The sequence below is a fragment of the Tetrao urogallus genome (genome assembly GCF_951394365.1).
Source record: "Tetrao urogallus genome assembly, chromosome: 19".
Classification (NCBI taxonomy): domain Eukaryota; kingdom Metazoa; phylum Chordata; class Aves; order Galliformes; family Phasianidae; genus Tetrao; species Tetrao urogallus.
In genome coordinates, this window is record NC_136832.1 from 5,082,547 (window position 1) to 5,107,080 (window position 24,534).

At 51.5% G+C, this 24,534-nt stretch overlaps 3 protein-coding genes across 3 annotated transcripts in view; all 3 read left to right on the top strand.

Annotated features, from left to right (window-relative positions):
- Positions 1-12,239, top strand: part of EEIG1 (estrogen-induced osteoclastogenesis regulator 1) — a gene marked incomplete at both ends in the record, with an annotated part of 28,801 nt that extends 16,562 nt beyond the window's left edge. Inside the window, 10 exons of the mRNA XM_079544596.1 lie at positions 1,578-1,698; positions 2,014-2,043; positions 5,053-5,169; positions 5,659-5,705; positions 8,695-8,849; positions 9,947-10,051; positions 10,300-10,489; positions 10,664-10,785; positions 11,268-11,337; positions 12,194-12,239. Of these exons, the coding sequence (XP_079400722.1) occupies positions 1,578-1,698; positions 2,014-2,043; positions 5,053-5,169; positions 5,659-5,705; positions 8,695-8,849; positions 9,947-10,051; positions 10,300-10,489; positions 10,664-10,785; positions 11,268-11,337; positions 12,194-12,239 (1,003 nt within the window). The remainder of the gene's footprint in view (positions 1-1,577; positions 1,699-2,013; positions 2,044-5,052; positions 5,170-5,658; positions 5,706-8,694; positions 8,850-9,946; positions 10,052-10,299; positions 10,490-10,663; positions 10,786-11,267; positions 11,338-12,193) is intronic.
- A 4,457-nt stretch (positions 12,240-16,696) lies between these two features.
- DPM2 (dolichyl-phosphate mannosyltransferase subunit 2, regulatory) lies at positions 16,697-19,252 on the top strand (the record flags this gene model as incomplete). The annotated part of the gene is made up of 5 exons (XM_079544694.1): positions 16,697-16,706; positions 17,564-17,601; positions 17,716-17,805; positions 18,824-18,926; positions 19,194-19,252. The coding sequence occupies 5 exons, from the start codon at positions 16,697-16,699 to the stop codon at positions 19,250-19,252; spliced, it is 300 nt and encodes a 99-aa protein (XP_079400820.1).
- Positions 19,253-21,120: 1,868 nt separating this feature from the next.
- On the top strand, positions 21,121-23,123 carry ST6GALNAC4 (ST6 N-acetylgalactosaminide alpha-2,6-sialyltransferase 4; the record flags this gene model as incomplete). Its single annotated transcript, XM_079544695.1, has 6 exons — positions 21,121-21,609; positions 21,675-21,746; positions 22,034-22,186; positions 22,264-22,676; positions 22,757-22,864; positions 22,934-23,123. 6 exons carry the CDS (start codon positions 21,121-21,123, stop codon positions 23,121-23,123), a joined length of 1,425 nt encoding a protein of 474 aa, XP_079400821.1.
- Positions 23,124-24,534: the final 1,411 nt, after the last annotated feature.

Consider the following 24,534-nt stretch of genomic DNA (forward strand, 5'->3'; position numbering starts at 1 on the left):
CTGGGAATCTATCTTCTCCTGCCTGGAGGAGTTGGAATGACTTGAGTGGAGCAGTGAGAACCAGATCTCATCTTCAATAAATCCCAAATCCAAAGGTATTTTCAGCACTTCAATGCCTAACATTTCAATGGCTTCCATTTCCAGATGGGAGTTTTAAGTTTGCTGCCTTGAAGGAGCTGCTGTCTTCTGTTTTCCCACCTTTTAATGAAGGATGATCAGCCCTCTGCCTTACGGGGGATTACAGATTTTAGTTTATCACCTACCCCTTCTCTGGGCTCTGCTCTTGGCTCCAGCCAGCACGTTGAAGTCTATCAGGATAGCTGGGGACTGGGGAGGCCTGCAAGTTCAGGCCCCAGCCCATGGCTTTGTGTCAGGGTTGTGCAAGGGTTCTGTTGGGCTGACTTCTGCTCCTTCCTTCTCAGGAGGAGTCGAGTCAATATCAGGATTGATTTCTTCCCTTTTCCCCCAATATCTCGAACCTACACTGTGCCTGGGTCAGACCGCAGGAAGCTTTTCTCTCACTGCCAAAGCAAACAGTTTATTTTGTGCCCTTGCCCCTTTTGTCCTGTGCTGAGAGAAGAGATAAGAGTTCTATGCAGACTTGCTAACTCACAGCGTTCAGCAGTGCCTGCCTTCCCTTAATTGGCCCAAGACCAAGGCCTGAGCTGTAAGGAGATCACTTGGTGCTGAGGATCACTCGCTGCCCAGGGCCTTGCAGAAGGCTCCCCGCACCTCCTTTTGTGCTCCTTGGAACCCACATTCTTTAGGAGGTGAATTTCAGCCTTCTTTGAGAGCTTTGCAGAAATCCAGTCTGTACCTGAAGCATTTCATGTGCTCTGAGGGCCTCTTCTTCCTCCTCGTATTCCTCTCGTGGCTCTGGTGCATGCCTGAGTCACAGCCTCCCAACTCACCCAGTGACTGGGGCAGGATGGGGAGAGCTGGGTGAGGAGGATTGCTCTGTCTGCTGGGACTGTTCTTGTTGCAGTGACATCCACAACCTTTGTGTGAAACATACTGCAAGTGCTTGGCACGGTCCTGTCTGCATGCACCTGAGAGTGTTTCCACCTGTGTTTTTGTCCTCCATCAGGCCAACTGTTCTCATGGACTTAGTCCTGGCTTATGAGGCAGGATGGGAGAGAAAAGCTGTGCAGGAAAGAGTGCAATTTTACTGCACAGAAAGCTGTTCAAAGGTGATGTATAGGAAGACAAGCTTACAGACCTTCAGCCCAGTTCAGTTATAAAGGTTGGGTCTGTCTGGGTTGGATAGTGAATGAACTAAACCAGCAAAGCAGGAAACAGAGAAGAGCTTGGGAGAGAGCTTAAGGCAAATGTTGGTGAGATATGATTAGTCTGCCCTGTAACCTAGATGGATTTGATCTGCATTGGCTGGTGCAATTGGTTGGTGCTAAGGTTACACTCTTTGTTGCAGTTTCAGGTGGCATGGATTGAGTTACCTGGTAGAAGATCTTTGCAGACAATTTTGCCAGTCAATAACAAAGATTCTTAATAACTGGGATTGATTTGGCTCTGTACTTTCATTTGAAAACTGTGTTTTATTTTTCTTTGTATTCTCACAGAGAAGAAGTCCAGGAAAATTGTGTCCGCTGGAAAAAGAAATTTACCTTTGTGTGTAAAATGAGTGCCAACCCAGCCACAGGGCTCCTGGACCCCTGCATCTGCCGAGTATCTGTCCGTAAGGTAGGCACCAGCTCCTGCTTCCAGCAGGTACCACCTCTATTTTGGTGTTGCTTCCCAGCTGCTTTTTTTTTTGGCAGCAAGGAGGATGGTGATGGTTTACTGTGGTGGGAGGAAGGATTGTTTGGGTTAGGACAAACTGCACGGAGCCTCTTTCCCAGCCAGGGTACTTAACAGAGAGCAGGGTGTTGGTACCCTTGAGAGACAGAAGTTTGTGAAATCCTTACAGCAAATTCCAGGGTTGAGTAATGACTTTCCCCCTGTTTCCCCAGCACATGTAATAGCTGCTTTTCCTGTTTGTTTTGTCTCCCATTATAGGAGCTGAAGGGCGGAAAAACCTACTCCAAGGTAAGAGCAAAGAAAGGGCAAATGTGACAGAGTGGTGACTGCGTTGTGTGCTCCTAGTGCTGTACAGCCAGTGTAAACCCGTGGCTGAACAGTCAGAAAGTAGCGTGGATGCTGCATGAAGCAGTCTGGAGAAACAGTCATTGGTTCTTAGTTTAGGCATGAGTTAAGTGATTTTCCAAAAAAACTTACTGGCGGGGATGGGATCCAGATTGTACTGGATGTGGATTTGGGAGGGGGGTTGGGAAGATGTTGTGCGTGTCCTCAAACTTTGGGGAAGTTCTGAGTCAGATGTGAACTCTCTGGCTTCTGGCAGTGTCTTGCTAATGAAGAAATACAGACTAAGTTCTGTTCTCCCAAGCACAGTAACCAGTTATGGCTGGGGTGGGCACTTCATTGCATTGTGAGCACAGGCAAAAACCTACAGCAGAAATCACTTCCTTCCCGGGGTGCAGGAGACACTGGGGCAAGAAGTGAACATTATTTTAATGTTCTGTTCCACCCCTATCCTCCTCATTTTCTTGCTCAGGCTGTAGGAGAGACAATGGGCTGGATGCCACCCCCTTCTCTTTGTGCTGGAACAAGAGACAATGTTGGCTTAAAAGCAGAGTTCACACAGAGCCCGAATCCATGTTTGAGAATGAGTCACTGGTGCTAGTTTCTAATAAACAGATGTTTGGGTCGCACACAGCTGTGTAAGAATTTGTTCTAATCCTTCCTGGGGCCATGGATGTACCAGGCTTTGAGTGGAAGGCTGCACTCACACCTTAACACTGCAGTGTCACAGAGGATAATGTCGCTATCCGTACTGTTCCTTTTTTGTGGCTAATGAAGACAGTGACTCTGGGGCATCAGTTTCTCTTCCACTACATTCGCATTGAGGGGGCAGTTATTCCTCTGTTCTGAGGAACTGCCTGTCCAGGGGCTGCAGATGAGTTGGAGAGAAGTGCCCACGTTTACCTGCTCCCACTTCAGCAGGGCTAACGGCACTGAAGCTGTTTGTGCTCAAGACAGAGTTTCCATAGCCTGGTGCACCTTTTGGTTTGACGTTGTTGTCACTTCAGTGTCAGGGGTTATAGAGTGGAAACTAACAGGAAGGACTGATAAAGCGGAAACTCTTTCCCAAGCTGGAAGAAACACCATCAGCTGGCTGGAAAACTGAGGAAGCTATTAGGAAAGGTTACTTCTGAAAACATCCTCTTGCTAAGGGATCCTTCCTCTATATACTGGGAGTCTGCTTCCTGAGGAGAGCGTCTGACCTCGGCGCACACTGTGGGTCTCCCACACTGCTCTGGTGTTGGTCTCTGGGAGGCTCCTGGCACTCTGTTAATGCCTTTCAGTGGAGGAATGGGGATCATGGCCACCCCTGTGCCATGCTGTACAATGCAGACACACCAGAAGAACCTCTTCTGTCCTCCAATTCTGATGCGCTGCAGCTCAGTGTGTGGCTTTCTCCTCACCAGTTCATCTCTGAAAGATTAGAAAGTCACTGGTTTGGGATTTTTTTAATTGCTGAATATTCAGCAAGAAACATAGCCCTTGATAAGAAGATAAGGAGAAAAGATGTACAGCAGGGACTAGAGAAACATTTGAGTTAAGGGAATCCTTAAGAAGGGAGTGCAGTTAGTTTTTTCTTTTTTTTTCTTTCTTTTGGAGCAGAAAGGTTCCTGTTCTATCCCACCCCCTTTTTTTTTTCTTTGCCATCAGCACTTGTTCCCTTTTCAGAGTGAGATGAAGGAAGCAAAGCAGGTATCTTAATCTTGTTGCTGTCATCCCTTGAATCATACTTCTTGTGCAGGCATGTTTAGGCTGCAGCTTAAACTTTTGATTTGGAACAATGGGAGCCAGAGGTCACACAGCAGTGGCTGTGGTTTGTGCTGTAACTCCCATCAGCTTCCACAGGTGGGATCACCACATTTCTTTAGCATGGAGTTACAGTTTGAGGCTCACAGTTGAGTTGTATCATCCAGGTTGTCACCACCAGGACAGGAGGAATGTACTTAATGCATAGAATAATAGCTAGGTCTGAGCTTCTGCTTTTCCACCTTCTCTCCTTGTTCTTGTGGCAGCTGATCTGTATGCTGAAGTGATGCAGACTTTCTGTTTGGCCAAATGTGGGTTACAACATCACTTCTGGTTAGATTAGATGAGGCATGACTGACTTCTGTTGAGTTTGAAGGAAGCTGTAACTTACTTTTGGGAAAGCACTGTATTCCTACAGTAGGAGTTAGAGCAGATAAGCAAAGCTATTCTTCTTCCTTGTGTTTGTACTCTAGAGACATCAAATGCCCTCTTTGAATTTACCTGTAATCTTTAACTTCCTGTCACCTTTCGTGTTTGTTTTCTGCTTTCTATAGAATGTTTACAGAGCTCACAGCTAACTCTCTCTTCTCTTCTTACTGTCAAGTGTGCTACTTGCTAGTTAAATCCTAGAGATGTTGAGGAAGCTGTGGTGCAGGAGTTTCCCAGCCACATCTGTAGCAATGAAGCTCATGTATCACTGCGTGGCTCTTGACTTCCAGCTTGCTGTGCTGCAAGGCTCTGTTTTGTATTTCAGGACAGCGTCAACTTTCCTCTGTAACAATATCCTTTCATCTCCTGGTTCACATGCTCCACTGCATTCTGGCATGGCCCAATACAAAGAGTACCTTATTATGTTTGCGTATGTGTGATTCTGTTTTTTCCACATCGTTGACCTAGTGCCATCCACGTCCTTGGTTATGCAATGGCTACAGGCCGATTAACACTGTCCTGGCCAGCATCACTGCTCTGTTTCCTTCCTTGCACAGAGCTGATGTCCCTCTGAGTCACCCAGCTGGGGATGGGGAATGTGTCCCCTCCCGTTCTCAGGTGTAAATGCTCTCCACAACCACATCTCTGTGTGCACTGGCTTGTGTTTCTGCTCTGACTCCCGGAGGTGCTATCTTCCTTTAGTCTGTGCATCTCCTTTATTGAGTGATTTGATTTTCTTACTTTTTTTGTTCTCTCCTCTTTCCCTTTTCTTGATGGCAGCTGGGCTTTGCTGATCTAAATCTGGCAGAATTTGCAGGCTCTGGATCCACTGTTCGTTGCTGCTTGCTGGAAGGATACGATACTAAGAACACACGACAGGACAACTCCATCCTAAAGGTACAGCAGCTGGCATTGCCACAGTGGAAATCTTACTGTTGAATTCCAAAAGATCACAACTAGAGCATATTGCTGGGCCTGAAAGAAGGTCCTGCTATGTGTGAAGATGTATTGCTTTTATGCTGCTAGTCTGATTCAGGAAGCTTGTCACTATCAGAGTCACCCTTTGATACACTGGCATCCATTTGGACAAGTGATGAGCCTCAATAGCATTCTGTGTCATCAAAGAAAGCAAAAACAGGGAAAAAGATAAAGTGCATGGTCAGGGTTGCCAACCTGCCTCCTGCTGAGCCACTGCAACCTGCAGATATTGATGCCAGCCCTCTGGGGAGGGAGGGAAGGAGGGAATACCTTGCTAAATTCCTGAAGCTGATCTCCTTTTGAGAGGAGGTAGGTCTCAGTAAGCTTTACTCCTAGCCCTTGGCCTCCTCCTGAAGCAAGGAGCTCTGGGCACTATGGCTGATGATGTGCTTTGTTCCCTCTCTCCAGGTCACGATCGGGATGTCCCTGCTCTCAGGGGACCCCTGCTTCAAAACGTGAGTTTCTGAGTACTTACCTTGTTTTGGGAGACCAGAACACCATGTGCTTTTCCTGTTTTCTGCTGGAAACTAAAATTGCTGGGGAGAGGAAAAAGGTGTCCTTGAGATTAGAAGATACAGGGGAGAGCTTGAAACTGGTGGTCTAGACTGTTGAACCAGCTAGAATAGCACAACTGAGCTGTATTCTTGATTCATTTGTTCTCTGCTCTGCCTTCCAAGCTATAAAAAGGAAGAATCTACTGTAGGGTAGGGGAATCCTGGATTTCAAAGCCAGTGGTAACATCTGTGACTGTTGGGAGATGCAAGGGGTGACTGCAAAAGCTTCGTGTGTGTGTGTGTATGTGTGTGTTTGTGTGTGTGTGTATGTGTGTGTGTTTGTCAGTCAGTTTTCCCTGCTGCTCTGTGAGATGACATGAGGGTGAAGTGTTTTTTCAGATTTTCCTTTTAAACTCAAACTGAATTTCTGGATCCCTTGCACTGGGGATTGCCTTGGTTAGGGCTTTTTTTCTCCTTTTTTCCCTGGGAAAAGAAATGGGTTTGTTTGCATATAGCATTTTCAGTTTCTTAATGTTGGTTAAGTGGTGTTGTGCACGAAAGATGGAGTTTCTCACAGCTCTGGGGATGGTTTTGGTGACCTCTGAGAAAGGAAAGGTCAGTGAAGAAAACAATCTTGGGAACAAGCATATTTTAGTGCATACCATGCAAGATAAAGATGTTGAGTTGAAACAGCAACAAAAATACTGCAAAGCTGAAACATCTCAGTTTCTCTGCTCTTCCAGAGGGACCTACGTTCATAATTTGTACTGATTAGGAGAGAAACTGTCACCATGCTTCTTTAAGTCCATTGTGATAAGAAAGAAGCAATACAATGAAGCTGTGATGCAGTTGTTTGCTCAACAATTGTTGGAGCATCAGTTAGCAGATGCAGCAGTACCATGTGCCTTTATACTGCAGTATAAGGTTGCAAGGCTCTGCAATCTGGGCCAGCCTGCAGCAGTGTGCTGTAAGGCATGTGGCTGTACACAGGACTGCTGTATGTTTGGTTGTTTTGTGCTGACTCCACAGTGTGAGAGAAGAAGGCTTTTCCTTAAGGTCATCTCTTGTAGCAGTAACATTCTAGGCTGACTATGATAGGTCTGATTTGAGGAGCTAGCTTGAAGTGCATAAATTAGCTTGCATGGTTGTAAAGTGCCACGTACCTCTTGATGTAGTTTTTATTTTGTTAACACCTTTCCACAGTGTAGCAGAGACGCTTTCAACCCATAAATGCAGTACCATCTGATTCTGGGGGAAAAAAAAGGCTTCTGGAGGAAAATTTGAGTATGTTAACCCACTTTTAACAGTGACAGATGTTTTAAGTCCAGGTTACCAGGATTAGTTTCAATGATAAATTGAAATAATGTCTGACAGTAACGTTTGACAAAAATACCTGCTGCTTTTGTGGAAGCAAGCCCCCACTGCTTTGCCTGAAAATTATGCAGAATGGAATATAAATATCAATTTAATAGAAGTAGGGTCAGTCTGAAGGTCAAACCTCCTTACTTTCTTAAAGGATTTTTGCAGTCATCCTATTTCTTTATATGGTGATGATGTGCAAATGTCTAAAAATGGAAGCTTTGCATGTAGAATAGTCCTTGATGGGGAGAGCTTTTGAGAAATGACACTCATTAGAGGATTAGGCAAGAATTAAACTGTGCTGGGAAATCACTCCTGAATGTGCTCACTGAGCACTTGCTTTCTGCAGCAGAGCAGAGCTTCTCCTGGGTGCCGTACAGAGGGGAGCACGGGCTGCTTGCCTGACCTGGCAGCTGCTGCAGGAACAGCTTGCTTGATGAAGGCAGTAAGGGCTTTGTTAACCTGTGAAACAGAGTCCCTGAAGTACCTAGCTGCATGTAAATCACTGATAATGCAATTAGGAAGGAGGCTTTGTGGTGGTTATTGTTTGTCTTCTGTTTGTCTGTTATTTTTCGTTAGTTTGCTTTCCCCTGGGGATGGCATGCTGTGGGTTTCCTGGTACCTTTACAGCTCTCTGGCTGCCATAAGAAATGTCTTCAGTATTTTCTCCCAAAACACTGGAAGGATCCTCTCATGTAGCACCTACCCTCATTGGCCTCAGAGTTCCAAGCGAGACAAATAGAAGTTTTTCTTTCTCACTCCTTGCTTAAAAAGCGTGCTGTAATCCATTGGTTGCAGTTCAGATGTCAGGCTGTAAGGAAGTTAGGGCTCCAACAGGAATATTAACCTTGCCATGCTGCACATGCCATGGCTTCTACTCAAAAACACTTCTGGAGGAAGGGAGGGGGCTCCAGGCACTTGCAGTTCTATCCTGGAGCCAGCATTTACAAAGGGATGTTGGGAGCACACAAAATAACCAGAAAAATAATTTTGACAGCTGTAAAAATACTTTAGTCTCACTGAAAATCATCAGATTGAAAAATGGAAAGGTTATTGAAACACTGTAAAAGTGCTCTCATAGGGGATGGGGGATAAAAGGCTTCTCTCTGACCTGAGCCAGAAAGATGTAACAGAAGGGTGCTGGAATTTAGAGCTGGACAAAAGCAAACTGGTTCCTGTTTGTGAAGCTGACTGGCTGCTGGAACATGTGCTGGGGGAAAAGGGCAGCTCTGGATAGTTTCCTGGAGGACAGTGAGGTTATCCTGCATAAATGATGGAGTGCTCCATTTTTGCCTTAATTTACATCAAAAACTTGCTTTTCCTTGTAATCAGCAGTTTGTAAAATGCTGCATCTGCAGTCCAGGTGCATTATGAGATGGGGAAGACCTAAATATTGCATATAGCAAGGGAGTGGGGGAGAAGGGAGGAAGCAGCAAATGTTATACTGGTCAGAGAGGCTGCCAGCTTCCCTCCTTCCTTGTGAGGATGGGGGCAGGCTGAGGGGATCCTCTTGGCTCAGTGAGTCTGCCCAGTGATGGGATGATCCCCAGGCCCTGCCTCACAGCTTGTAACACTTCTCTTCTGATTACAGGCCGCCTTCCACTGCCAAATCCATCACCATACCAGGGCAGGACTCTACCCTGCAGCTTACCTGCAAGGGTGAGGGAACCACAAGCAGCAACAGCAGTTCAGCCACAATTGGTTCTCTGCGTCAGACCAAGCCAAGAGCAACCATTCTCAGCTCAGGTAGGAATGCCCATCCTGGAGCCATGCAGTGTTTAGTTGTACTTGGATGCTTGCTCTTCTTTTTCCCAGCAATTGCAAGCGGGGAAGTTCTTTAATATTTCATGACTTTTCAAACCCATTTTCATTGCTCTCAACTCATTTAAGAAATTCAAGGAAAACAAAACTCTTAGTAAGTGGGTCTGAGGAGAAGCAGCATGAATCTTTGCCGCATCCATACCTCTGTTAGTGGAGATAAAGCAATCTGTTCTTTTTCCTGAGGAATTAATAATTAATGTATCGCGTTCATCTCTGCCTTCCATTGTGTTCAATGACACTTACCATTGTTCTCCACTCAGCTACTCTTCTAGAAAAGCTTTGAAGGTTTTAGAGGTTGGTTTGAGATCTGATGGCCTTGATCCAGCTGCTGATGCAGAGTTCTTTGGCTTCTGTATGAGCCCATTTTCAAGGACACTGCGTTTTCCTGTTGCTTTTTTTCTTCCCAGTGCACTCTAAATGTGCAGGCAGATGCTGCACAGAAGTAGAGCTCTGGTCACATCACCTCAGTGACAGCACAGCAAGCAGGTGCTGCTCTTAAAAAGCTTGCCAGCATGTTACACTTGCACACTTTCAGATAAACTTGTTGCAAGAGAGGCAAGCTGGGGCAAGGGCGAAGAAATAGAGGTTTTCTGTACCGAGCTCAGATATGATTTAAATGGTGTGGGCTCACCAGTAATAGCAGAACAAAAGCCATAACAGGAGAAGCACCCAAACAGAAATTGTAATACTTTACTGATGGTGGCCATTTGATACTTTCATGCTGTTAGCTATCTGTAGTTAAAATCATTAACCTCTGGACACTGTCCTTCTAGGTCCTTCAAGGCCCAGGTTAATTCAGGCACTGGGTACTAGAATTAATGATGAACTTAACAGAGGAAACTATTGTTGTCATCCCTAGTTCCAAAGTGCATGTAAGCTCTTTGCTAGCCTGTACAACAAGCTTCTACCAACAGACTTTCACTTCCCTTAATCTAGTGGCCCAGGATCAGCATCTAGTCTAAGGCTGCGGGCAGTGCACCCATGTGGTTGTGGTGTAACTGGAGTGCCTTGTTTCTCAGCAGGTGTCCCTGAAGAACCAGATCAGAATCTGTCCAGCCCAGAGGAAGTCTTCCACTCAGGGCACTCACGGAACTCCAGCTATGCCAGCCAGCAGTCCAAGATCTCTGGTAACTATTGATCCACATGGCTGTGCCGTCACCGGACCCATCCTTTTCTTTGCTGCAGCAAGCTCTTGTGAGAGTGACTTGCAGCCTTATCTCTTACCCAGCTCTGTAATATCAGAGCTTCAGTCTCTGCAAATAAGTTCATAGATGTATGTGTAAACCTCAGTATACAAGAGCAGAACCTGCGCTGTGTGTTAACTCTGCGTTCAGGAAGGAGGGGAGGTGTGCTTGAAATCCCGCTGTGTTTGCAGGTTACAGCACGGAGCACTCCCGTTCTTCCAGCATGTCTGACTTGACCCATCGCCGGAACACCTCCACCAGCAGCAGTGCGTCTGGGGGGCTGAGTATGACAGTGGAGTGCCCTGAGGGAGAGCGGGAACACAAACTAGAGAAGCCACCTCGCCCCCCCAGACCGGCTCTTCTGCTGGACAGACCCTCCCGGTAGGTGACTGCGGTGCCAAGCCCCGTCTGTGGGAAGTTGAGATGGAATCTACTCTCTGGTCTTCAGGCAGCGTTAGGTTGGAATTAGCTCCTGGGAGAAGGATTGTTCCTAAAAGGAGTGTTTAAATGTCCACCGTTAAAGGCTGATTTTTTCCCTTGATTTTCTTTCCCCAGGAGGAAAAAGGATTCAGTGGAGAGTCACCCAACGCGAGTGGATGACACCAGGATCGATGCAGATGATATAGTGGAGAAGATAATGCAGAGTCAGGACTTCACAGATGTCAGCAATACTGAAGGTGAGAGCATGAATCTCAAGAGGGGAAGTCTTGGCTGTTTCCTTAGCAAAGCTGCCAACCTTGTACACAGCCAGATTTGGTCTGCCACAGACTCTCCCCTTTGACAGAAATTTCTTTCAGTGGTTGCTAGGTGTTTCTATGGTAGTAAACTGTAGATTTGAGAGCTGTGCATCAATTTGGGAACAGTGCTTGCCACTGTTCTACAGACCACAGCAAAGGTAAAACAGTAACTTAAACATAAGGGTGAGAGGGGGAAAAATTGCTCTTTTTTCTTAGCTTGATTTGTATATGAGGCTCCCTTTTAAAGCAGGAGGAACTCTTAGGGATCCTATTGCTATGGGAACAACATATAGTGTGCATGTGGATTCACAGAAATGCACTTGTTCCTATGCTGAACATTCTGTAATGCAGCTGGGAGAGGAGAACCTGGCAACCATCAGTAGTTCTGTACTTTGATGTCCTACTTCCCTTTCTATCTGCAGACAGCAACCTGCGGTTGTTTGTGAGCAGAGATGGAACAACTACACTGAGTGGTATTCAGCTGGGAAACAGGTAGGTTTCCTGAAAGGACTGCAGACAGTCAGACAGAGATTAGTTAGCTCTGGGTGCGCAGAAAACTGTCACCTTTGCAACAGAAGAGATTTCTAAACATCATGTGCCATGGTGGCTTTATTCCCACATTCGTTCCCCTGGGATCTCTCTGGTGACAGTCTACAGCTGCACTGGAGTGTGAATGCAGTTCTCAGTGGAAAACTGGAGAGAGAATTTGATCCTAGTTTTTAGATCCAAGAACGGAAATCAGTGAGGAGTGAAAGGACACAATGGTGAAGGTTGGTTCCTGTTGGGTCTTGCACTCGCAGGCAGTTTTGCCTCCTGCTGGACTGCAGCAGAACTGCAGCTCCCTTTTCCCTACCCCTCCATCCGTGCTGTGGGCTTCTGCTCTCAATACAGACTTCTGGAGAATAAAACTTTGTCTTGGCACAATAGCCCTTACTACAGTGTATTGACTAGTTGTGCTTTTTGGTTTTCTTTTAAGTTTTGTAGCATTTTTTTGTAGTACAAAAAACAATAGTGGCAAACACAAAGATGTGTCAAGTTGGTGGCAAAATTGGGAGCAGAGTCAGGAATGCTTGTTCTTTGCACTGTATGTTCCACCCAAGCCCTTTCCTTCTGTCCTCTGAAAGGATTTGTTTGACCCAACTCTTTCAAGCTCTAGGGTTAGTTTGCATGTCGCTGTCTGTTTTGTGTTACGTGGGTTGACCTCCCACCAGATTGACTAGTTATTGTCAGTGTTTTGTGTGAGGTTAGAGGACAGTGTTCATGAGAGGAAAGCTCTGAATACAAACTTGTTTGCATTAAGTAATGGGAAAATAACTTGGCTTTCTCATCTTCTCCTCTGCGTCCTCAGGGTCTCATCCGGAGTTTACGAGCCAGTGGTGATTGAAACCCACTAAATGTGAAGAACAGGGTAGAGCTGCTGGAAACAGGCCCCCTACCCAATCCGCTGCCACATGGATGCCAACCTTTACCTCTCTTCATGCAGCATTCCAGAAGGGATTTCTCCGTGCCCCTACCCATATGTTTGCACTGCAGAACTACTCTGAGACCACTCCAGATCATGCACTTTCCCTGTGTTGGCAGAACCCTCCTTCACTTCCCAATTGTTCCAGTGCCTGCCCTCCCCGATTGCAAACAGACGCAAAGTGTCTGCTGGACTTATCCTTAGTCCTAGAGCATGTTGCTCTTCTGCATCCCTCACTACACCCATCCATTTGCAACGGGGGATTTCTCAGCTTGTCTCCCCAAAACATTGGGTTATGCCACTGTGAACTCTTCAAACCACTTGGGGGGGAACCATTCTAACCAAACCAAGAGCTGCTTGTTGATGACACGGTGAAATGGTTACTTGCAGGATGCTTTTTTCCGTTGACTGCAAGGGAGCATCACCTTCCAAGGCAACAGTTTTGTTGAACAAGGTATGCAGTGGTGTACACTTCACCTTCCTACACTTAAAACCCCCCAAATTTTTTTTCTCATAGGAATTATCTCCCAAAAGTGCATTTCAGAAAATTACCACAATCCAGATGGGAGTTGATAAATGGTTAAATGCTAGTGCTTGTTATACCACTAACTGTATTGCACCCTTCCACTGCTGGGCATGGAAGGGCAGTGTTCATCAATTAGCATTAGCAGGAGCACTTTAGAGGTTCCAGATTTTACCTGGAGGAGGCTTGTTTCTGCTGTTCAAGGCAAATAATCCATGTTTGCTGGACTGATTCAGCAAATAATCACTGTTGGATCTTGGAATACAATGCCTCCTTTTTGGCTTAGGAAGGGAATTGCCCTTCTTGGACTGTGAAAAGATTCTCATTACCTGATGACCATCCCCTGGGCCGGAGCGGGATGCCGTTGTCTGTGGTGGCCTCGTTGGTTTGGTGGTTAACAATTGCCTCTCTTGGCTTGGGCCAGTAAGGTAATTGGTGCTGGTTGTCCTTTCTTGATCTGTCAGTAGGAGTCTATGCCTGAGCTGGTTCTTTCTGGGGCTGGAGAGAAGCTCTGCCTGTAGGGCGAGATAAACCCGCCACCTTCGCCTTCAAAGGTAGATGGGATGGGATATCTTCTGCTGTTCTCTCTACAGCAGCTGTTCTTACCCACTCAGTGAAGAGTCGATTTTTCTGACAAGGTTTCAAGCTTTTCTGGTTGATCTTTCAATTGCTCTTCTTCGGGTTTTTCTGCAGTTGTTTGACTCTTCGGCTGCCTCTTCTCCTCGATGTGAGCAGCAGAGACGCCAGTCCCTTTCAGCTCTCACTTATAGATTCTCCTGGCAGCTGAATTGCAGATGAGGATCTATGCAGCCACGGGCTGTCAGCAGGCTGTGCTTTCAGCCTTTCCTGTACGGAGACTCGCGCCCTGTAAGCTATTTCTGTGTAGTATCCTTTCCTCTTTTGCCAGTGTTCTGTAGTAGCACTCAGCAGCCGTGCACTTTGAGAAATGGCACAGCACGATGCTGGCATGGTCAGAACATGCCCTTCTCTGACACACGTGTGCGTGCACGCTCTCACAGGCACACTCTTGTTTCATTCAGCGAGGAAAGACTTGTAACTGATCACACTGTTGTTCAAATTCTTATCGTAAAGCCTTTTTAAAAGGACAAAAAAAAAAAAAAAAAAAAAAAGGATTAATAGTGGTCTCTGGGGCCAGAATGCATGCAGATGAGCTACTGGAAAAGGGAATTTGGCAGAATGGGAGATGAGGAATGAAAGGGCCTTGATATTTTTCGCCCTGCCAGCTAAGGATGGCTGTATGGGGAGGGTGCTAGGCTGCGAGGCAGAACTGTACAGCTGCTTACTGTGTTTTAATAGTTTCTCTCCTTAAGTCAGGAGGCTTCTTTCTGTGTTTGGAATGACCATGCATAAGATATAGGTCTTCTTCACCCCTTTCCCTTCAAAGGGAATTAAATTGGGATTACGGTTACAAGGGGTACGGAAAACACTTAGGTTTGGTTTGATGTAGGGAAGTGATATTGGATCTTTTGATTCTGTCTGAAACAAAAGCTCTTTCACACTTTCTGTTGTTTTAACTGTGATCTCAGACTGTAGGTTTGGCACTCGCTTGCAGGCTGGTGAGCTTCCTGCTTGCTCTGGGTGAGAGTTGCCCTGTTCCAGGGCTTCTGCATGTGTGCAGGAAGGGGAGAGCTGTCTGCTTTTCTTCTTTCCTGGGGCTCTGCCAGAAAGCTGGGCCTCGCCTGATTCTCTGGTCAGGTCAGTGCAAGGGCAGAAGTATACAAACAGCACTGTGTGTTCTTGCCTAGCCTGCAGGTAACGGTGGGAGCTGGCTGTCCAGCTGCTCCCAACACGGCACCTGCTGGAAATGAGGTCTGGGGCACTGCCAGAGTTGCAACAGCAGCAACCAGAACTTGAAAAAGGCAAAAATAAGTCAGGAAAGAGGCCAAACACATCTCAGTTCTCCTGCTTTGCTTCTATTCACGTGGAAAACAATGACAGTTACTGTCAGAGCAATTGGGAACCAAGCGTTTTCTTCTGGGCTTCGATTGGCAGGAGTCTGCTGCCCTGAGACACCAGCAGCTAGGCATGCTGTGAAATCCACTGTGGGACAGAGGAGGGATCTCTTTCCAGCAAAGCAAAAAGAGCTGAGCCATACACAAAGCTTCCCAGGCTGGCAGAGTTGTAACCTGCTCCATCATGTAATTGTGGCCAACCTGGAAGCGTCTCTGGCTTCTCTTCCAGCAGCTTGGCACATCACTGCTTGCATTTTGGATAACTGTGTCTCATGGGGTATGTCTTTCTTGTTCTACATTGTTATTGACTGCACAGGTCCTGGTCTGTATGTAGCTTTTTAGCTTTCCCACCCCTCATTTTGAACAAGAAGGGCAGCCCTTGTCATTGAGCCTAATACAGCACAGATGGGGCTGGAGTGCCCAGGATGGAGCCATGCAAAGGAGGAAGGAGCAGCCTGCTTCTGTCTCCAGCCCCCACCTGAGGCTGTTGCTCTGCCCCTGGCCAGCAGCAGACACACCAGGTGCTGGTCTCTTGGGAAGCTGCATCTTGCACGCACTTTCTCCTTGTTGGCATTGCTGCCGTCTGTTCCTTGTTGGATTTTGAACATTTAAGAAGTGAATCAGTTTCCAGACCCAAACCTCTGGTTAGTTTCCTTTAGGGTTTTTTTTTTTTTGTCTTGAAGTTCATAATTTTTTTTATAAACCCAGCAGGCTGGTGTATTTTCTTTTCTTTTTTTTTTTTTTCTGATTGCATTGTTGTTTCATTGATATTTTATTCCTGGGGGGCCAAGAGAGGACTTTCTTCCCCACACTGTTTTCCATCTCAGGGGATTCAGAGGTGACTTAGACAAGTAAAAGGGCCTTATTGGCAACAAACACCCTGCGTCCCTGGCCCTGGTGAGCAGAGCTGGCTCTGTGCTCCAGGCTGAGGGCCAGGCAGGACGTGTGGGCTCTGCTCTTGGCTCCTGGACCTCTGGTGGAAGCCTCATGCAAAGGCTTGGAAAATTCAGAGTCGTGGTTTTTTTTTTTTTTTTTTTTTTTTTACTAACTTTTAAAAACCGGTTTGAACTGAGTACATGTCCAAAGGGATAGGCTTGGTTGTGAATTGGAGAAGGAAATGAGTATCATTTGGAAATGGTGGTGGGGAAAAAAACAAAGGGGGAGAAGGATGTTGCTCCTCTGATTTTTGGGGTTTCTTTTGTTTGTTTGGGGAATGGTTGGCACTTTAAATGGGGGGAGGGGGAGGATTCGTGCTGTCTGTGAAGTGATGGGCAGCAAGTTTGTGATCTGTTCCCTCCCCTCCCCCCCCTTATTGCCACATCTCTTTGCCCCCTGCAGAAAGTTAAAGTCCTTTTTTAATGTTTGCTTCCGTTTTTAGAGGGTTCTGAACTGGGCTGAGACCCGAAGAAATGTCTTTCATTTGAATCTTGATAGGAGGGGTTGACTTTTTTTTTTAATTTATTTTGTTGTTGCTATTTTCTTTTTAAAACTGGTGGCTGTGCAGCTGGACTCTGCACACGCTGTTGTGAACCTCTGGGAAAACCTCACTCCAGGTACGCTAAAGCACCTCGGTGAAAGAAACCCCTCCTGGAGAGGGGCCGTCCTGCCCTCCCCTCGCTCTCCTGCTCGCTGCCTTACCCGGGGGCTGCAAATTCCCCCCAGCCCTGCCTGCACCCCTCCTGGGCTTTAGCTGACTAAATGCCCTGGTGACTTAGCCCTGTGGACAAGGCTGGTCCCCAGGGGCAGGTTACAGCAAACACTGCCTGGTCGCAAGTGTTTGTACTGAAAAACCAATTCCTGGCTGGCGGGGGGGTGCATGCAGATCCCCCCTTTCCCCCCCAATCGTTGCATCATCCATCAGCCCACCGCACCACCGCGCTGAAAAGCTGGGCGATGAACGAGGGTGGGTGAAGCCTTGAGCTCGAGGTGTGGCTGAGCCTTTTCACTTGCCTCAACCGTAAGGATTAATGGTAGAGCCCATATTTTTGTGGGGGGAGGGGGGGAAGGGGAGATCCTGTTTTATTTTCATGAGAGTCAGTTGAGCTTGGCGATGTTCGGATGAGCCACTTGATTTATATCAGATTCTATAGAGAGATGGCTGATATTTTTGGAAAGGGAACGGCTCTATGCAAACTTCCAAAATTTCTTGAAGAGATAGTTTAACATTTTTTTACTTTGAAATCTAAAGATAAATCTCTAACTTTTTTCTTAAAGCAGAAGTGCGTTTAGAAAGAGAAGCTACTTCCACTGCTCTATTTTGATGATGATTCTTGGGAAGTTGGGGCTGGGAAGGACTATTTTTCACCATTTCTATCTCGCTCCTCTAGTTTTTTTGTTTCATTTTCTAACGGAATGCTGTGCCGTCTTTGATTCAACAGATCGTGTTTGTATTTTCTGTATCTGGTTCCTAACGTAGAGAAATAACAAATATATGAGGAAATCAATATAATGTCAAATGTTGTTATGGTTTGGGGGAAAATAAAGTTTGTTTTTTTGGTACTTCACACTGAGCCTTCTGGTTTTGCTGCGGTCTCTTTGTTGTTCCGAATGTATTTGTTGTTGGCTAAGAGCTGCAGGGCTCCCACAATTTGGCCATTTTCTCTACGCTGGAGCACTGCAGTTCCCATCATGCTCCGGGCGAGCCGTGCTTCCCACAATGCTTCGCGCTGCTCAGCCCGCCCCTTCTGATGAGCGCTCTTCCGGTCCCGGATATCACGTGGGCGTAGCTCTGCGCTCTGATTGGTCATCCGATCCCGGAAGAACGGCGGGCGGAAGGGCTGGGGGTGGCCGTCGCCATGGTGAGTGGGGCCGGGGCCTGGACTCCGCTCCCTTCCTTTCTCCTGTCCCGGGGCAGGACAGCCGGCGCCGCTCCCGCTGCTCCCACAGAGCCCTGAATCTCTCTCCTTTTGCAGGCCACGGCGACGGACCGAGCGGTGGGGTTCGGCCTGGTAGCCTTCAGCCTCATTCTCTTCGTGTACTACACGCTGTGGATCATCGTGCTGGTACGGGGCTGCGGGGCTCGCGCTAGTTCTTAGGGCCTGGTAACGTCAAGCCTCCAGATCTTGTTGAGGTGCTGAAGGAGCGCGCTGTGCTGGCGTCCTGCTGGGAAGTGCTGGGGCACAGCCTCCTGGCATTGGTGGCACAGCGCTCAACCTCCAGCTGCGCTGGCCCGACCCGGGCTCGGTGAGCTTGGCTTCACTCCCAGTGCTCCTGCACTGCGTGGGGATGGCGGGGGCTGTCAGGGCGAGCCAAACCTGGCCCTTGTGTGCTCGTAGGGCCTTGTGCACACCTTCAGAGTTATGGTGCTGGTGGAGGTGACAGATGGAGTCATAGAGAGAAATGCTTCTCAGTTAGACTGGAGCCCAGCAGGGAGGAGAAGGGCTCAGTAACACCGAGCTCTGGAGAAGTGTGAGTCTGGCAGTGTGACTGCTCCTCAGGATGCGGCAGCTGGGATCATTAGTGGTGTTCTTTATAGAAATGGCTCCTCGTCAGTTTTCCATGCACCAGCTCAGCCTTGGACTTGCAACTGAACTTCTGACAGTTTCCTTTCTGAGGATCTTGGTTTCCCCTCCTAGATGTGCTCACAGCTGTGGGATAGGTGTTCACACAGTGCAGGAATCATTGCAGTGCACTTTAGCATCCAAAGTTTTCTGCTGTTCTCAGCAAAGGAGCCATGACAAGATCAATATGAGAGAGAGGGGGCAGCATCAACCTTTCCCTTGAAGAAGGCAGAAGGTTGGGGGTTGGTGTGCCCAGCACCACACAGCCAGGCCCACCATGGCTGAACTCCTGCTGTCTCCTCACCACCCATCTGAGCACTGGAGTCCGCTTTCCGGCCATTCTCTGCAGCTGCGGTGCTGCTGTGTGAGGCTTCACCACGTGCAGGTTCAGACGCTCTTTTATTAGCAATCCCCTCGAGCCCCATGTTTCCGATCTGCTTTTGAAACCCCAGGGCCACACGTGTTGGTGACTTGCTCTCATGTTGTGGCCACCTGCTGATGCTCCACTCTGTTTCTGCAGCCCTTCATTGGCAGTGACCACAGCATCCACCAGTACTTCTTGCCTAGGGAGTATGCAGTTATCATCCCCGTGGTGGCTGGGCTGCTGCTGCTGCTATTTATAGGTGAGTGTTATTTTGGTTGCTCTAATTAGAGGGTTCTAAATTAGGAAGAGAGAAGAGACACTTGTGATGTGCTGCTCGTGGTTCCTGCAGTGGCTTAATTTGGCTCAGGCATTTGTGTGCACACACGTGTAACTTCAGCTGTTTGTTCCTCTGGGCATTAAAATTGTTTCTTGTGCTCTGCTGAGGTTCCTTTATTCACCGTGTGTTTTAAAGGTGCTTTTCATTTGATATTTGTTGACTGAGTCTGTTCTCTCTCTCTTGTGGTAGGTGTTTTTATAATGGTTGTGATGTGGAAGAGCAGAAAACCTGCCAGGAAATCTGACTGAAGGCCCAGCTGAGAGATGGAGACAAGGCCCCCACCCTGCAGCAACCAGGCTTGGAGGAGCCAGCCTGCAGCACCAAGCAGCCCCCTCCTCCAGAGCGCTCTCGAAGCAGCAGCAGCACCAAGCTGGCTGCTCTGTCTCCCACATTCCTTCCTCCAAAGACGCAGACTTGCATAATTTACAACTTACTGACTAAAGGGAAGCAAAACTGACCTACAGGACTTACCAGGAGAGGGACCAGAGCTCCAGCTAGGACAAATCTGCACCCTGGCTGAGGCTATGTGCAGCAGCTCTGCTGGCTGGAATCTGTCAGGGTTTAGCAGCTGTAATTGCAGAGTATGAGTTCGGTTCTGGCCCCCATCAGGTGCTTGGTCTCTGGGTAATCTTTCCCCTCTGCTCTTGCTGCATACGGTAGTTTATTCCTTCTGGGATTATTTTTTTTTTTTAAACTGGAAGAGCTGATGATGGTGCTGTGAGCTCTCATATTGCTGAAGAGGGCCCTGTGAGCTGTGCTTGTAGAGCACATGCTGCACCCACATCCCCTCCTACAGTCACCCAGCTGAGCACACAGCACGCCCTGCGTGGCAGAGGAAGCATTTGGCTCTACTGCCACTGACTGCAGCTCTCACACAGCTGCCAGCTGCAGCCTGGGCTCCTGCCTGCACTGCCTGCACTGACCCGGGCTGCCAGCAGCTCCCAGTGGCTGTAGTGAGCTAGATTTATCCTCAATAAAGGTCTCTAAGGTCTTTGTTCTCCCGCATCAAGTGCAGAGGTGCTGCTCCAGCCCTCTCCCCTGCTGTGCTGCTTGCACTCACGGTGACTGCAGAAGGCACCAGGCCCAGGGGCTGCTGAGGCGGGGACAAACCAAGCCTGCAGGGACCTGGGGACAGTGCACTCTTGCTGCGCATTGCCCCAGTCCCCATTGATCTCAATTTCTAGGACCAGTCCATCACCCTGGCCCAATTCCTGGAGCTGTGCAGAGTTTTATTGCAGGGGAAGGGCAGGAGGCAGTGCACACTGCTGGCACTGGGCCCTGCCTGCGTGTCCGGCTCCTGGTGTGGGACAAGCAGGAGCTGCGTTGCTGCAAAGGGCAGCGTCCCTAAAAATATCCCTGTTGGTGTGATGGGAGGTGGCTGTGCTCCAGCTGAAGGTCGTGGCGCTGCGTGTCCCTGCACAGGCTCTGTGCCCCTGTTCCTTCTCGCCACCTCTCAGCACGCAGGGTTGAGTCCCCAGCCCAGGCACGTGCTGGGGTGCAGCCATGGAAAGCAGCCTCGTGTGTGGCTCCCTGCATCCTGCTTGCTGTGCTGCTGTCACTGCCTCTTCCATCGCTGCCAAATCCCTTTGGGAGTAGGAACCAGTCTCAAGTTTGTTTTTCTTATTTCCTTATTGCTGGCTGGGGAAAACCCCAGGGGCACCTCAAGGCAGTGGGAGGGGGGTAGCACTGCGTGACGTGTCCTGTAGCTTGTCTGTAGCTGACGTAAGGCCATCGGGCAGCACCGCAGGTCAGGAGGCTCCAGTCCTGGTCCCAAAACGGTCCCTGGGCTTTCAACACTGCACTGAGCTCAGCAACAACCGCGTCGGTGGGGCATGGAGGTGAGGCCGGGATGCGGAGCTGGATCTGGGGGATCCCAGGGCAGGGAGGGAAGCGCAGTGCAAAGAGAGAGCGGGAGAGAAGTGGGGGCAATGGGCTCTAGTGTGGGAGATGGGGTCGCTATTGGGTCTGTCGGTACGGGGACGCACAGAGCAGGTGCTGGATGCGTGCGGGGTTCACAGGGCGGGCTGGAGCCGAGTGTGTCCGCCCCAGGAAGCACGGCACGGGTGTTCGGGCGGAGGTAACCGGGGCACAGGGCAGTGCTGGGCTTGGTACTGCGATGGGAGTTGAGATCAGTGCCGGGCTGTCGGTACCGGGAAGCGCGGGTCGAGTCTCGGGGCGGTGGGGGCACGGGCTCCGCAGCGCCGCGCCGGTGCCGCTCTCGGGGCGCTGCGCGGGGCGGTCCCGGCAGCGCAGCTCGGCTCCGCCCCCCCCGGCGCGGTTCTTCCAGCGGAGCGCAGCGCGGTGCCCCCGGCGCGGCCCGGCCGCGATGCGGGACCCGACGGCGGCCCTGGGGGCCGGGCAGCGGTACCTGCACCGCAGCTCCCGCGGGGGCTCCCGGCGTCGTGAGTGGGGCCGGGAGGGGCGGGGTCCCGGCGCCGAGCACGGGATTGGGGGCGGGACGGGGACGGGAACCGGGCGTGGGGGAGACCTGAACGCGGGCATGGAGGGGATCCGGGACGTGGGAGGGTTGGGTCTGGAGCGTGGGAGGATCCAGGGGGACGCTGAGCATAGGGTGCGCATCCTGCGTGTGGGAGGCGGGCTTTGGGTACCGGGGGGTCCCCAGCCATGATGGCCTCGATCCTCCCCCCGCTGACCCCGCTCTGTGTGCAGGGTGCACGCCCCAAGCCTCCCTGTGACCCCAGTTCCCCACGGCCGCCCCAGCCCCGAGGGATAAAGATGCTGGTGAGTACCGCGGGGATGGATGGGATGAGCCTGCAGCGCTGCGGGGCTGCGCGCCCGGATACCTGCGGTGCGGCGGCTCCGGGTGGGCACCCCTTGATCCCCGCTGCGGGGACAGTGGAACCCGAGGGGTCGCTGCCGCACGCGTGGGCTCCGGCCGCGTGCAGGAAGTGAGTCACGGCAGCCCGGTGCTCCCTCCTCGCAGAGCTCTGCTGCCGGGCTGCGCCGCCTCCAGCATCCAACGTGGGCACGCGGCCGAGCCCGGCGCAACCCCGGTTCTCCGCTTCCAGGTCCGCGTCTTCTTCGTCCTGGTGTGCGCGGCCGCGCTCTCCGTGTTCTACGTGCTGCTGTGCCGTGAGGCCGTGGGGCAGAGGGGCGGCTCCGCGTACACCGCGCCCGCAGCGCTCAGCTTGCAGGGCTACAGCCGCGTCCCCGACGGCAAGGTCGGTCCGTGGGGCGGCCTCGTCCCCCGCGCCTCGTTTTTCCCCATCCTCGGTGCTGACGGTGCGTATCCCCGCAGCCGCTGCGCAGAGCTCCGTGCCGCCGCTGCGCCGTCGTCTCCAGCTCGGGGCAGATGCTGGGATCGCACCTGGGCCGGGCGATCGACGAGCAGGAGTGCGTGCTGCGCATGAATCACGCCCCCACCGCCGGCTTCGAGGAGGACGTGGGCACGCGGAGCACCGTCCGCGTCGTGTCGCACACCAGCGTCCCGCTGCTGCTCAGGAACCAGCCCTACTTCTTCCAGCAGTCCCGAGACACCATCTACGTCATTTGGGGTCCCAGCAGGAAGATGAGCCGCGAGAAGGGCGGCCCGACGTACCGAGTGCTGCTGAAGGTGCTGGAGATGTACCCCTACCTGCAGCTCTACACGCTGACTGAGGAGAAGATGGAGTATTGCGACGACGTCTTCCAGAACGAGACAGGGAAGAACAGGTACCGTGGCCCCGCTGGGTGCCCCCGTCGTGTTGCTTCCGTCCATCTGCGTGTCCCCATCCCACCGCTGTGCCCCGCAGGGTGAAATCCGGCTCCTTCCTGAGCACGGGGTGGTTCACCATGATCCTGGCCATGGAACTGTGCGAGCACATCTGCGTCTTCGGCATGGTCAGCGACAGCTACTGCAGGTGCGGGGCTGGGGGTGGCAGTGGGGGCTGCGGGGGATGCACCGTGCTCAGCCCCCACGGTGCCGACAGGGAGAAGAACCACTCGAGTGTGCCTTACCACTACTTCGAGAAGGGGCGGCTGGACGAGTGCAGGATGTACCTGGTGCACGAGAAGGCCCCCCGCGCCGGGCACCGCTTCATCACCGAAAAAGCCATCTTCTCCCGCTGGGCCAAGAGGAAGGACATCATCTTCACCCACCCGTCGTGGGCAGGGGGGTAGGAGCGGCAGCAGTGCGGTTGGAAGCCCCTCAGCATGCCTGGGATTAGGGGTCTGCAGCTGCTGGGGGGGCACCGGTGGGAACCCTGTTGTGTTGGAGCGCATGGGATGGGGCTGCATCCACCGAGACCCCCCAGCTGCAGGCCCTGAGCTGGTTTGGACCCGTGCGGGATGGATGTTTAATGTGGGATGGACCCTGATGCTCTGGCACCTGGTGCCACATATGGGGCACGTGGAGTGGGGCCGGGACATCCTGTCCCACAGCCCCCGCACGTCCCCTGCCCGCAGCCCCCTCGGAGCTGCCTTGCCACAAGTGCCCTTGGATTCAGACCAAAGCCGATTTGCCCATTAAAAGCATTTTTAAGTCCACGCTGAGCCCGCGGCGGTGCTGGGACACGGAGGTGCGTGGTGTCGGGGCGGCAGCTGGGTTCGTCCATCCGTAAATAAGCTGGGGATCCGATGGGCGGGGTCAGAGCACGGAGCGGGCGCTGAGATCCGGCGGATGGGGTTTTGCGGGGAGCTGCGGGAGCTGCGCCGAGGGGATGGGAGCAGCGAGGCTGTGGGGCAGCAAATCGACGGGGTGGAGGGAGACTCGTGTCGGTTTCCACGGTCGAGAGCCCCCTGCCCCCCCCCCGTGCCTCTCAGCGCCGCGAGATGAGCTCAGCCCACGGCGCCGCGCCGTATCCCGGCAGTGTCACGCGCGCACGCACCCACGCGCCCCGCGCAGCCCAATCCGGGGCCGTCCCGTCGGGGCGGGCGGCGTTAGGACCCCCGCGCAACCCCCGCCCCCAGCACAGCGCGGCCCCGCGGGCCTCGGGAGCGCGCGGCGGCGGCGGCGGCGGCGCAGTGCGGAGCGGAGCGGAGCGGGGCTCGGGCCGAAGGTGCGGGTGGGGATGCGAGGCGGCGGCGGGGGCGGCACTCACTGTGCGGGGAACGAGCCGGCACCGCCCCGCCGGGATGCGGCTGCGCCCGGCCTGACACGGCCGTACAGAGCGGGGGGGGGGGTCCGTGGGGGGCTGCGTGCTGGGTACGGGGGGGTGGTATCTCTGGGGACGGAGGGGCTGCATCCCGGGTACCGGGGGGCTGCGTCCCGAGGAGCGGTGGGTTTCAATCGCGAGTGCCGGGGGTTGCGTCCCCGGTTGCGCGGCAGATGCGTTCCAGGGCTGGGGGAGGATCTGCGCTGTGGGGGCACGGGGGGGTGTGCGTGATCGGCAAGGGTAGATCGGCACGTGGGGGCCGTACCGCGGAGCCGCAGCCGGGTTTGTCGTACCGGGGGTGCAGACAGCGCTCGGCGCTTCCCCAGCAGAGCGCGATGTGACCCCGGGGGACCGCCATGGCCCTGCTGCCAGCCGGAGGGGCCCGGCAGCACCGCACAGCCCGGGGGGAGCGCGGCGAGGAGGAGGCGGAGGAGACC